Source organism: Andrena cerasifolii, chromosome 2 (assembly GCF_050908995.1).
Source record: "Andrena cerasifolii isolate SP2316 chromosome 2, iyAndCera1_principal, whole genome shotgun sequence".
NCBI classification, from domain to species: Eukaryota; Metazoa; Arthropoda; class Insecta; order Hymenoptera; family Andrenidae; genus Andrena; species Andrena cerasifolii.
The window spans coordinates 10,042,399-10,057,092 of NC_135119.1; the positions used below are offsets into that span (position 1 = coordinate 10,042,399).

General features: G+C 41.3%; 1 protein-coding gene across 1 annotated transcript in view; it reads left to right on the forward strand.

The window, feature by feature from the left end:
* Positions 1-14,468, forward strand: part of LOC143378713 (uncharacterized) — an 87,484-nt gene extending 73,016 nt beyond the window's left edge. The window contains exons 3-5 of the mRNA XM_076830639.1: positions 9,008-9,371; positions 11,261-11,628; positions 12,160-14,468. Of these exons, the coding sequence (XP_076686754.1) occupies positions 9,008-9,371; positions 11,261-11,628; positions 12,160-13,133 (1,706 nt within the window). The 3' untranslated portion in view covers positions 13,134-14,468. The remainder of the gene's footprint in view (positions 1-9,007; positions 9,372-11,260; positions 11,629-12,159) is intronic.
* Positions 14,469-14,694: the final 226 nt, after the last annotated feature.

Sequence of the window (14,694 nt, forward strand, 5' to 3'; positions counted from 1 at the left end):
TTTCGGTAGCAGGAAACAGGTTTCCAGAAGAAACCAATTATTAAATGAATAGCTGCGGTTTATTATCCTGCTGAATTTATGCGGAATAATTTCTTGGGATAAATACCTACACCGCTGCCATGTACTCGTGATTGAAAATTTTACCATCGCTGCATTGTCTATTTAAATTATTTCACCGTTTGTTTCGACTTAGACTTAGACCTTGCGTCGAATGTAGGTTATGTTAATCACGTTCATATACCCTTATAATAATATTTCTAGCATCCACTTACTTCGGACCGTAAGATTCATTGTCAGCCGCCTCAAGAAAGTGTTCCAATTCATGCAATAGCGCTACACTTTCGAAAGTAATTTCTAATTTGTTCATAAAAGTTTCCTTGAGTTAGTAGAAATTCATAATTCAAGAGCTGCTTTTGTGGAAATGGCGAACTGGGAGGTTACTCCACTACACTTCATACTTAATCAAATAATATAGTAGAAAGACAGATCTCGTTAATAGTACAGAATAAATATATACCACGCGCGTGGTTTCTCTAGAGCACTAAAGAGGTGGGTATTCACAGATTCACTTTATAAACAAAATATGCGTTGCTGATATTGATGCACAGTAGCACGACACATTATTAGAGTATTTTATTACATTTAAGTTTATATTTGGTTTATAAAGCGAATTTGACAATACTCAAAAAGGCGGGTACTCAACGATCTTCTCTCTTCAGAGGACCCAATATGGCGGATGCGCATTCTCACCTCTTTTTAGTGCTCTAGTTTCTCTCAACCATCAAACTATACTTTATGGCCGGTATTCATAGTCGCTACTTATTCTTAAGCAAATGCTTAAGCATTCGGCATCCTTTACTGGCTACTAGGTTAGTAGAGGATGCCGCATGCTTAAGACTAAACTAGGCGACTCTACTGACTTCTTGCTACTAGGAATACCGGACTATATTATTACTATATCAAACTGTGTGCCGGCTACATTCGTCTTCCCTTTTCACCCGCAAGGTGTCTCCCGCGTATTTCGCTCTTAAGCCGCATTTACAATAAAACAACATTCATTCGCGCACGGCACACACCTCACAGTTTTGTATTGTATTGTATTGTATTATTTTTGTTTTTCTGATAAAACAGGATGGGCTCCGGTTTCAAAGCCTATCCCCCTTTATACTGCCCAACGAACGAACTTCTATTTTTAGTCAGTCCCTTTGTTTTTCTTTTATCTCTTTTCCTCCCCTCTCTCTCCTTCGGGGTCCCAGCAGCAGCGGCGCACCCGGGAGGAAAGGTGGTTTTGTTTTTGGTGGTGATGGTGGTGGTCACCCATCTTTCCCCAGTACCCGGCCCCGTGATTATCCAAGTTCGCCAGCTTCCCCCGGTTCCCGCGCAACATTCGCCGAGAGTACATAGGCCAAACAAGCGCGGAATCTTTTTCATTTCCTACGGCCGGCAGCGACACGAGCGACGAATGGGGCTGAATGCCAGCCGCGAATATCCTCTCCGGTAGCCGGTGGCTCTTTCATTTTCTGGAAAACACGGTGAACTGGATGCCACCTCACAATGGCTGAGCTAACGGAGGGAAAATTAACGGGCTGCCAGCATTACCTTTAATTGGATAATACCGAACGGAGTGTTACGGCCTAGCGGTCGTTCCCTTGCTCTATACCCGTCCTGGAACCGACGCGACGGCTGGCACCGACTTCCTGTTCCGCGTCGTTCCAGATCGTCCGTTTTTCCGTCCGCAATTCGATACCGCGCCGCGACTCACGTATCGCCCCGTGGTGACGATCACTGTCAGCGACGTGGCTGCTTTCTCTCGACGTACCAGGAATCATGCGACACAGGAGAAAATCAGTATCACCTGGTAGTTCTGAAATATTATCGAGCTGACGTCCTAATCAGACTGTGAATGACCGCGTGCCGGTCACAAAGAATCCATCATTTTTTGTATTTGACGCCAGGGATTTTAACGAAATTCACATGTTATGTAGTTTGTGTGGAATTAAGAGGGGTTTAAGTTATCATTCCGCTGGTCGCTAATTTGTTTAACAAATACAGGCTGCCAAATTTTTGCTACCTTGATGAAAGGATTCGAGCAAGTAATCTAATCGTGAATTCTTCCAATGATTGTTTGCGGGGCTCAGAGGAATATATTGCTTTAAAATTATATTCCTTCTAAGATAGCTTCGATAAACGTATGTGGGGACTTACGTTAGAGGAAATGGCGAGTTCGCTTACATTTATCTCTAGCTAATACGTATGATTGATAAATAAGTAACTGATAATATTGATTATTGTAATCCCCTAATTTTTGCGTCAAAATTTATCAAACGAAGTGGCCATTGAACCTTAATCAGCCTTGCAGCTTGAAAATTTTTAAAGACTCGATATTATTACTCTGATTATTACAGTGATAGTGTATATGAATTGTTGTTGCGCATCACCTGCCGGAGCAATGATGACGAATATTATCCATCGCTCCTATTTGAACTTCTCCTAAGTTAACATACCTAGTTAATTCCTGGATCATAATTCAATGCAAACCTTCCGGTAACAGTCACTCTTATAAGTCCAGGATTTACCAGTGTATCTTAATATATAAAGCAGAAAGTGTTTGTGTGTTTGTCTGTCGCCTAAAAACACTCGAACGGTAAAACTCAGCGGTCACGAAATTTGTCCCAGCTCATTATACCCACCTAATTCCACATGAACGTTTCTATTTTCACAAAAAAAAATAAATAAATAAATAAAGAACAATTTTTTTATAAAATCAGAATCTAAAATTTCGGGTGAAGCTGAATAGCAAAGCTAGTAGTGCATACTGTCGAGCAGGAGTGGATGATCTTGACAAATTTGATCGCACTCGGTGCATAGTAACATCCACACGGGGTACACATAAAACTGCAATAGCAATTTGTAACAATACGATCATTCCAACATATATGTCCGCGGTAATTTACTTCTCTAGCGAGAAAGCGCGCGAAAACCTTCGCCATCTGGTGGTGACATCAGGGTACTGCTGCGGGCGAGGTATCGCGCGGGCCGAATATGCGCATGCGCGCGCGAAGTAGACTGTCGTATACACGGATCACGTGGTCTGCAAAACAACCGTACACATGAAATGTTTACACATACATTACATGTTAATAACGCGTTTATGAGATATGCTACATAGCCTATGTCCATCCTAGAGTATGCAGGAATAACGCGTTAAAATTTCAGGAAGATCGGCTCAATAGGTCTTGAGTTTTGCGCGAACATAAAATCGGCAGTACGTTTAAAATATTTAAGTTTGACACGTTTTTAAAACCCTGAACTATCTCTACCGGAATTACCCCACTGCTAAATTTCTGCATATTTTTAGCCCGCTGCGTGCACAGCAGAAGAATTTTCAAACTTGATTTTCTCGAGAAAGAAGACTCCTACAAGCTAATGTTAATCCACATATCCTGTTTATCTTCTCATTTAGAATCATTGCCTTCTCGGTTATACTGCTTCGTCTGAACAGCTCTGTATAAATATCTTCGGTAATACCTATATCGTAAAATTTAAGCAGAAAAATTTCCACTTGAAAACAGTGTTCCTTCATATCTGAGTAAACAAAACAGTTATCATCAACCATGCGGAAGGATAAATTGTCGTTGGGAAATGGTGGGAAAAAACGTGTTCAAAGAAAACGCGTAAAAAATTTACACCAAATCTTGCTCGTCCCACTCATCTGATTGTGAGAACAGGCCAACTAATGGCACGAAGTACTGCAGCTCTTCGGACGGTTCATTTTTTATTAATTATTGTGCTTTCTTACAGCTTAACAGTGCGAGATGCATGTTGTATAATCCACCGCGATATCTAGATTACGCGTATCACTTGCCTAGCGCGAGTCGTTCGAAATCCAGTTATCTCCGTTGGATCCGTTATCTCTCAGAGAAGATAAATATGTGTCATGAATTGTATCAGACTTAATTAGAGAATCTGAGTCGATGGTTTACTCTTTGTTCGTATGAAACCCCTGTTTTTCAGCAAATCTCTTAGAAACTCGTTATTCTATTTAAGTAAAGTGATGATAAAGTGATCATTCTATAAAAGCAAATTACAATCGAAGTCGGGCATTTCGGGTCCTTCACTCGCAAGCCGTTCGGGGCAAAACTAATTTTTGGCGCTGTTTATATTTATCTAATTATAAATAACAATTTTAAAATATAAATTTTGACAGCGAGTGAAAATTGATGTACATGTTTTTTGAATAACAAGAGCCTTTTGTTTTATAAAAAAAATTAATATTCATAAAAGACACAGTAACAAAACAAAATAAAATGTATTACCTACTTTGTTACCGCATTGTCAAAAAGTTGTACCTATTTATTGATTCTAATTATCTCGTTCTACCAAATTTGCCGCCCCCAAATTTGCCGCTCCGGGCAGTTGCCCTGCTTGCGCCCCGCTTAGATCGGGCTCTGTTCCCTTGTTACATATTAACTACTAGCTTAAAGTACCCGGCGTTGCCCGGGTAAAACTTCGATTATCACGCGGTGTCAAGAGGGTGAAATAAAGCGGAAGGGGTGGGATATGCAGATTTCACGGTAGCCTATATTTTCCGCAGGATTCTAGAGAGTAATTATGCAAAATTTGGTCCAGATCGGGATATAAAGTATCGTACATGTCATTCATCCAAACACACTTTCGCATTTATGTTAATAGAATTATCTATCTGCCCCATAATTCCCCAACCCTCTCTTCGCAACGCCCTCTACCTCCTAAACCCGCGGGAGAGCGCAGTGAGCGCATAATCTCTAAGAAACATCAATAAAACATCCTTCCCCACGGTACTTGTTATCACGAAAGTTTCAGAACGCAAAGTTCGTGGGTGGAATGAAGGCCAAGTCGCGATGGAGGCATGGCAACGATGCTCGCAACATTGTGGTTAAGGATATTCTACCAGGGTTCGTGATAGGCTTCAGGCTGCGCGCTATCGCTGCGAAACGGTGCAAGATAACTAGCACTGGGCTGGAAATAAAACACTAACGAAATACCGGAGGGGATGGCGTGTCTGCAAACTCTGCATGCACTTCCCTCGGCAAGTTCGGAAGTGCTGCCGACGTCATACTACTGGGCACCGTTCACCCTCGCTCGTCTTCTTTCCCTCGTGCTTCACCCCCTCACCCCTCCTATCCTTTCGAACTCCGAAGTAACTGTACCAGCGTTTCCTGTATCTCTAAATTGGTAACGCGATCCGAACGGCAACGGGGAACGGCGAATCGAACTGTATCGAAGGTCAGGATATGCCTGTCCCTCGATTTAGTCCCGCCGGTGTGTACTTATTCCACTCGCGTATAGATGTTGGAATGCCCAGCTGAAGAGTGTGTGCACGTGTGCGGGCATGCAATGGTAACGGGCATTCGATGCGAATTCTCGTAAGCAATGCGAAACTTTGGTTTATTCTGCCGCATAGACGTATCGTTTTCTTCTCTTTGTACCTGTTTTTTTTTTTTGGTGTAAGAACAAGCAACGTGAGAATGTAACTTTTTCACATTTGGGTCGAAATTTTTGTAGAGTTAGTTTATTAGACTCGGGGTACTGTAAATGGGGTAGTGTAATGTCAGAAAGCAGGGTAAATATAATTCTAATTTTCGAATGTAATTGATGTAGAAAGGGGGTTGATGAATTTGAGAGTACGTCGAGGGAATCGTGCAATTTTCAGGGGTCGTATGTCTTATTAAGGGGTGATTCTGGTAATCGCGCCGCAAAATTCGGCAACATTCAGGCTTTCTCTTCTCAGTGAAACAAAAATATAGGGATTGGATTTTTTATATAGTTTTAAAGCAATCTTTATTTTGCTAGAAAAAATTTTTTATGAAAAATTTTATAAAATTCCGGTGAACAAAGTGTCTCTCCGGAGCACTGCAAAAAAACTGGCCCACACTCCCGGGAATGACTGGATCATCTGAGATGGAAATACAAAAAAGGTATATAAACAGGAATATATTATCTGTGACCTAGCGTAGGATTTTCGCAAAATTCGAATTATTTTGGAAATTATAGCAGTTTCGAGAATTGACTTTAATTTTTTACTTAAAAATTTGCACTGAAATGCTTGTAAAAAAAAACGAATAATTGAAATATTCAAAAAATCCTACTCTAGGTCAAAGATAATATATTCCTGTTTATATATCTTTCTTGTATTTCCATCTCAGATGATCCAGTCATTCCCGGAAGTGTGGGCCAGATTTTTGCAGTGCTGGAAGTCATTTTGTTCAGCGCCATTTTGTAAAATTATTCATAAAAAAATTTTTTTCCAGCAAAATAAAGATTGCTTTAAAACTATATAAAAAAATCCAAGCCCTATATTTTTATTTATACGATTAGTAGAATCCCTAACTTTGTCTTTTGTTAGTGGTATAAAGCGAATATTAAATGTAATAATCAGTATTATTTACACTAGTGTCCAGCTACTGGGACATTTACCTTAAGTGACAAATCTAATCGAGCAATCAACATTCTTTAACACTGTTACATTCGAATTTATGCGGCTGCAAACCACGTCCTGGGTTTAACCCTGTAGGAGGCCACCTTGTTTCCACCTATGTAATACAAGTATGTAATAGGTATTATGTGCACCGTGCAATTGTAGTGAATGTACTTGTACGCGGAAACTCGCGTCGAAACTCGCGCGCACGTAGCGTTTGTCCCGATTACTGTTAGCCGCTGATGGCGCTCTTAATAACAGTGTAACATCGGCATTGAATAATGATAGTGTATTATAACAGTATATCGCAATTATTGCGTTAGAATACGTAACAAAATGTTTGAAACATAAAGACATTATCCTTATTGAAAACCAGCTGTAACCGCACAGCTGTATAGCGCACATAATATAGTAACAGGATAATACACTAGTACGAATAATAGGATATTATTACTCTTTACGGGGGATTAGAATAGACGCACGCGAAGGATTCCAAATTACTATAACAGTGAGTCGCATTTTCTCTTTGTGCTCGTAGTTCCAAAACGGAAACAGATTATTTCCTTAAATTGGACTCGCATTGTGCAGTGGACACAATGGCACATTTTCCGGGGCCTACGAAATGTTTCTTGTTTCACAATTACCTATGAAATATAGAACCCAGAAAAATATAATTTGCTTAGAAAAATATAGGCCCCAATATAGGCCCCAGAAAGTGTGCCCATTGTGTCTGCTGCATATGCATATATTTCGCTTTCGATTCAGAAATGACGAGATAGTCTAAAATTATAATATTCTCTTTAATATTACCGGAAATACCTGCTGTTAACATCTGTTGGATATTTTATTAACAAGATTGGAGATTACAATGGCGATTGTGATTTTTTTATATGTATTTTATGTAATGAAATGTCCCTTGAAATTTATAATTTACTGTTTTATAATTGATATATTGATAAGAATTATACCTTCCAATGTCACACTACTGTGCAGCGGTTGCCTTCGGATGAAAATAAATCACCCCTGACTTTAACGACTCCCCAGTGCCGTCTGCAATGATTAATTATAAAACAAAAAACATATTTCTATAGTTTAAGACATCTTTAATACAACGCAAAAAGTCCCATTAAATTATATGTAGTAGTTTTCCTTTAATTAATTCCTAAAGATCACCTATTTCTTTGGGCTCTAGACCGGAACCTCGCCTTAAGAACTACAAATCTCTACTGCTCCGTATAGGTACCTAGATGTACCGACACGTGACCAAGCACGTTTAACCCTTCGTGGTCACACGGGGTGTATTGTACCCCCAGAATAATTTTCGAGTTAAAATGTCGTGTCTTTACGAATTCCAGAGGGGATTTATCTCAAGAAAACAAATATATAAAAATATTAAAAAATCGCTTTTTTCCCACAACCGTGGAAAATCGCTCATTTTCAACTGCAAATCTTATCATATCAAAATTTACATTTCTAGAAAAAGACTATTAGACCATGATTCTATAAGTATTACGAAGTACAATTATCACTGAAAAGTTAAAAGATTCAAAAATACGAGAATGGTAACTCAAAAATTGACGCAGGGGTAGAGTGAACCCCGTGTGACCAACTTATGATTATAAGAAGGTGTGACCACGAAGGGTTAACTGAACATAAACACCAAAATATTGAATTACGATCAGCAAACAGCCCTTTTACGTTTATGATTATTACAACGAACATCGACCACGGCACGATAACAGAAAAACGTCCCAGTCGACAAAAGAATTTAGAAATTGCGCCCATTGAAACGTAGTCGTAACATTTCACCATCTCGCATCTTCTGGAGTAAACAGCTCCGACTGTCAGTTTTTTTTTACAAACTATTCATTAATTCTTGAAAATTAGCACAGCTGTTTCTTCTAACAAGGAAACGTCCCCTACCCGAATCCGAAAATTCTGATTTAAGTGAAACTTATTAGAGTGTGCAACGTGCGTTTCGTTCCTGTCGAAATTCACTCTGAACGGATAAAATCAGCCTTTAAATTTATCGTGTCTTTTTCATTAGTTCAATACAACTTTATTTTTCGTTTCACAACAATACTTATATTCAAACTTTTCTTCAAACTCGCAGCATTATAAAAATATATTAAAAAAAAACGAAAAAACCGCGATAACATTAAGGGTTAATTTCGCCCCTTCAGAGTGAATTGCCGTAGAAAAAAAGATTCCTCCTTACATACTCCAATGTGCTCTACATTCGCACGAAGCTTAATTAAAATCAGAATTTTCAGGTTGGTAACGATTGCTTGTGGGTAGAATGTATGTACAGATGTACATTTTCCCGTGGTGCAGTTTTATCTGTGATAAGTAAGAGTTGATATCGTATTTTTAGAATCACGCGCGACAGTAGATCGAAATCGCGAACAGGCCGATACACGAAAGCGGCAGATAATGTATTAAACCTGCTGAAAGGGTTTAAGGAATCGAAATCCCCCTTAGCTGCTGCGCAAAGCACGAAAACGATCTCGATTCCGCCAGTCTTACAGGATTTACTGATTGCGATCGCAGGGGAGGGCTGCGTGGAGAAACCAGTGTCGACCTTGTGGCGCAATTACGTTACCAGCAACAGGCCGGACGTGTCGATGAGGCTGACGGTCACGAACGGTGGTTTGACCGCCACGACGAAGGACCACGGCCTGACGGAGTACTGGGCGCACAGGGTGACCTATTGTACAGCGCCTGCATCCCACCCGCGCCTCTTCGTCTGGGTCTATAGACACGAGGGACGCAGGCTGAGGCCCGAGCTCAGGTGTCATGCCGCCCTCTGCAGCAAGGAGTCCACCGCCAGGAGGCTAGCCTCGACCTTGAATGCCAGGCTACAACAGGCGCTCCTGGAATTCCGACGGGACAAGGTCTCCAGGCAAAATGCTAGGTAAGCAGATCGATCGTGAACGCACCGAGGACGTTCGAACGCATGCCTATACTACGATCAGCTCGAGTTCCTCTCGACCCGTTAACTGAGTCGTTCCTTCGCCCAAAAACGCTTCGGCGACACATAAAAATCTGTACATATTTAATCACGACTGACTTATTTAGCGAGAACGACAAGGTTGGCTGGTCATGTGAACACAGATTGTATGTAACTCGTCATGCGAAAGGTTACACGACTCGCGTATAAAGAATTTACTCGTCATGAAAGCTTCAACCTTTTGAAGATAGAAGACGAACCTAGCGAGTTACCTACATCAACAGCACTTTTCGCTATTGCCGTTGCAAAATTCTTCAGCTTGCTTTTTAATACAGCGTTTACGCGGTAACGTAAACTAAGTAGGGTAATATTGCTAGTCACTTAGCGTGTATTAAAGAAGAAGAGGGACAAAAGTTTTATGCACTTTCGCAGGATTTCATAGAGCACTTAAAGCAAATGTAAAATTGTTGATTTTTATATTATATAACAAAATGTTACAGAAGCGTGTCAATGTTCCCCCGGTTTAGGGGATATGCGCGCTGTTGGAAAATAAATGTTTCATTCAGCGGATTACAGTTCAACGCGAGTAATATTCTCTCCTTTTGGTTCAGCGTAATTGTAAAGCTTTTGCCCTCTGGGAAAACTTTTCTGAACGGCGCTTTATCTTCCCCAGTTAACAGGTTAACAGTCTGTGTTATTTAATTACCGGCAGAGTGTTCGAATAAAAGGACTGAAACGGTGATGTGTATTACGGAAAGTTAGTTGAACAGCTTTCACGATGTATTAGTTTCACTCTCACTGATTTTGGGTACAGTTACTTTAAGCGGCAATAACGTCGAATGTATTTAACGTATTTAAACATTCTATCTATCTCTGTAAACAATAAAATACCTGCTGAGCTGGCTCCGAATAATAATACATTTTTATTACAGTATATACTATATATTATACATGACAATTTGACAAAAAAGTATAACATAAATTGTTAGAGATTGTGATTTACAGTAACGTAAAAGACTAAATTCAACGGTGAGTATTTTCAGCCGTTAAACTTGCCTTTGAATTGATAGTCAACTGAAGTATCGATATAATCAAGAATATTGTGAACTACTACGGGGAAACTATGTTTAGCAAGTTAACTAAAAACTGTAAAGGAGAAACTTTTTAATTTATCCTCATTCTTCTGATTCTCATACAGACCATGGCACCGTCATATTTTGCATACGTATATATAAGAACAGTATTCTTTGGAATATTCACTTATCCTCAAACTGTCGCTAATAATTTATAGACGTTGATCGAAATTTTCCTATAAATCTTGCCACTAAATCTATCCCCAACAACTCACGAGGAAAGATCAGAGACGCGCGGGCCCAGTTCATAGCTATTGGAAAGGTCCCGCACTGTCGTTTGCCTTGGCACACGAAAGTCAAGGATAGTAGCTTCCTCGATTAATTCGATAACGGGGAAATCGGTCGCTTTTCTGTGCTGGTAGACACGAGCTACCGTAAGACCGCGACCTCTCCGTTTCGAGACAATTTGGGTCACGTCCGTAGATCACGGTGCACACGACTAAGTCACGATCCAGTTCGTACAGATCGTCCAACGACTTGTGTTTGACTCACAATCAGTGTGTGTATGGATCTAGGAAAATCACGAGAGGTCAATAGGCTCTTCCCTGAATGTATCGTCGGCGCAAGTGACGTTAGAAATGCCGGTCGTAAATCACAGACGGCTGTCCTGAATATCTGAGCCCTCGCGCGAGAAATCGAATAATTTACCGCGACAAGGAAAAACGAGGATCCAAGTATCGAAGTATAATCTTTATTTATTTGCGAACCTGTTGCTTTCAGATTGTCCCTAGCAAACGCCCTGTACGAGAACCCTTCGTTACCACGGCGAAAGCTACTGCTAAGCACCGGTGGGCAAAATTATCGGCCACCCCTCGAGAGATCCAAAAGCGCGCCGAAACTTTCAGCGATCGAGGAGGACATCGTCGCCGAAGAGATAGAGCAGGAGAGGATCCTCGAGGAGCTGAGGACCCTGGAGAGCGTGGCGTGCAGCTGGCAGGAACAAGACAGCTGGAGGCTTGCTCGACTCTTGGACGCTCTGAATCGTGAATCCTCCGATGAGAACGGAAGCATATCCAGCGGATGCGAGACAGCCAGTACAGCGACGAGCGAAGAAAGGGCTCCTGGACCGGAAGATAATCACGCTACAGGTCAATAGACTGCTTTAATACAATAGTCCCTCTCGCTATATGCACGTATACCATGCTTGCCACATTTATTCGGTACTCTAAGTCTAGGTAACGAGCCCTTCGCCCATATGCAGCTGAAAACAACTCAGGGGTTAGAAAGATAAATACTCAGAATTAGAATTTTTATATTTTTCACTAGATTCTTCGCGAATGCGTTAGCAGTCTAAATCAGAGATGAGCAACATTTTTATTTAAATAAAAATTTCGAATATCGAATAAAGAATAAAAGTTAAAAAAAAAAGTTATTCGTCATGTGGTGAATAAATATAACCCGGGTTAACGAAAGTTCTCCCAAACTATATAATCAGAAGTTTTTAATATTTTTACTTTAAATCTCACTTACCGTTCCAACATAAACAAACGTTCGCTTTTAAGCGTCTTATCACTAATACTAAAATGATGCAGACAGATGTGGATGGCGATTAATTCTGCTTAACATGGTAAGAGAGTTTTACCCTCGTTCCGTAACCCTGCAATGTATGTGCTTCGCAGGTGAAACAGAGCAACAGGCGAACAGGAGGGTCATGTTTTCTGACGAGGTCGTGAGAAGGGGTCCAGGACCGCGAAGGAACTCCGAGGGTTCGCCAAATTTCATGACCTGCGCCGGGAGCCCGCGTTTTCACCGTCGCAACATCGCCGTCAGCCGCAAGAGGTTCTCGTCGCGGAACGAGGAGGACGAGTCGATGGAAGAGGAGGAGGAGGAAGAAGAGGAAGAGGAGGAAGAGATAGAAGATGCGAGCTCGCATGTGTTCGACTTCGAAGATGTCGAGGATTTCGACGACGTGGTCGACTACAGGCCGAGGGGCGAGATACTGCGTAGGATCGAGGATCCACAGGACAGAGAGAGACGGGTTATGGAGAAGTATCCCGGTAGGATGAGTCACGACATGTCGCAAAATGACGAGTCCCCATTCCTGACCTTGGATTCCCTCGACGAGGAAGTGGACAGCGACGAAAGTGGCTACGTGGAAGCTCCGCCCAAGTCATTTCTGGGCCAGGACGACCGGAAGGACGAAGAGGAAACCAATAACAGCCGCGCGGAGTCACGTCAGGGTCAGGCCCAATCACCAGACGTTCTCAGAGGATCGAAAGCCAACGCGCAGGAGCCTCAGAAAGCGAAACACGATGATTCCAAAGGATCGATGGAGGAAGAAAGGGGCGAAGAGGATGTCGAAGCCAAGGACGCGTCGGTGGTCGTCGACGACAATCAGAGGATGAAGGAGAAAGAGAGGGAGAGGGCTGATTTCATCAAGTGTCCTATCTCAGAGACAATAAAGAAGCTGGCGAACGCGTCGCTGAAGAGCTCCAAGTCCTTGGAGATGACCACAAATAGCTGTCTGAAGGCACTGAATAATTTGAAGGCGTCGAAATCTTTCGAGGGTGTTAAAACTGTCGAGATGGATGGAGAATCGCCGAGCCTTCACCAGAGGAAGCAGCTGTTAGCTCAGCAGGGTGTTGTCGTTTGAACACTCCCCTGAATATGAACGTCAGCCTGAAGACGCTCGAGCGGTTTATCCTCTTCCGATCTCCAATGTTCCAGCATCGGAACGGGTAGACTGATGCGCACCATGTATTGTAGATTCAAATTCTAAGGCGAATAGGAAACTTTGTAAAGAAATAGCAACAGACGCTTTTCGTTAGACACACCCGGGGAGTTCGTTTTGTTCACTCAATAAGAGTCTTTTAGCGAAGTCGTTGTATGCGTGTTGTTGATTTAACAGAAACGAAACGTCGCTTCGAGGATCGAACGAAATGCGTAACGTTCCAACTTAAGAAAATACGTATTGTTCTACCGAATTGTTGGAAGTCATGGCGAGTTTTCAACGTTTTCCTGAGGAGAGTGTCGCGAGGGATAATTTTAATATAGCGTCGTCCATTGTTATACGTCATCTCGATCGTGACGTTAACGATAATTAATAAAATTATTTGTTACATCGGCACACTAACGGTAAAGGGAATGTTGCGCGATATGTTGTTGCGAGACGTTGTAAAATTATCAATGGCTATCGAGTTATGAGTGTGTACTTACAAAGAGAGGGAGAGTCGAGTGAGTTTTGTTCGTGGTTGGAGGAACCTTCGAATTAAAGGAATACCATCGATTAATGAGAAATGAATACCTTCGTGAAGTTAATTACCGTAAACTTGCACAATTAGCTGCAACGAAAGCAAAGATCTTGTAAATACATTTAGAGAACGTTAAGAATAATAGAATTTAAAGTTTCGTTATCCAAATTCTGTATCGAGTGTTTTTAAAGTGAAATAAACTCTTTTTTTCGTAACGTTACGAGAAATTGGCCTCTGATTGTAATTTTACCAAAAAACGCAACATCTTGTGCGCGACATATTATGTATGTATAAACCTTTGTTACTGGCGAGCAAATTTACGTTCAACACACTTCTCTAAAATTAGATTAAACGTTACGTCCTGTGCTAGTCACGTGGAATTTATTCGTGAAATTTATTTATAAATTCTGAACAGTCGTCATTCGAAATAGTAACAATAATTAATGATCCACGTTTCTTGGAGCAAGAACGTGCTGTACACGTGCAACAAGCCAGACACCTTTACTCAAATTTTTATTACAGTTTCCACTCTCTTGCGCACTGAAGATTCATTGAAATGTACCTAAAACGAGCAGTCCGGATCGAACATATTGAAAACCAGTGTTTTAATAAAATCCAAAACGCTCGTCGGCCACGATAATGTCACGCGAGATAGAAAAATGTCCGGGGATAATTGCTAATTGTGATAATCGCTGTACGAGAAAGATTTGAGGAACAATAAAAAAAATCCCTAAAAATCGAGAATCTTCCTTTCCTCTCGTTCTATGACCTGTACACGCGTGGGCCTCCCTGAACTTATTCAAAATGTCGATGGAGTATGTAGCATCACGGTCACGAATTGGTCGATCATCACACAGATCGCGTGCAGAACCACAGAAAACGCGAACTTGCTGATCCCCAGGGTGTAAATCTCTAGCTACGGATTCGGGTCAATCGATAGGTATGGAACTACTCCATGGCCAA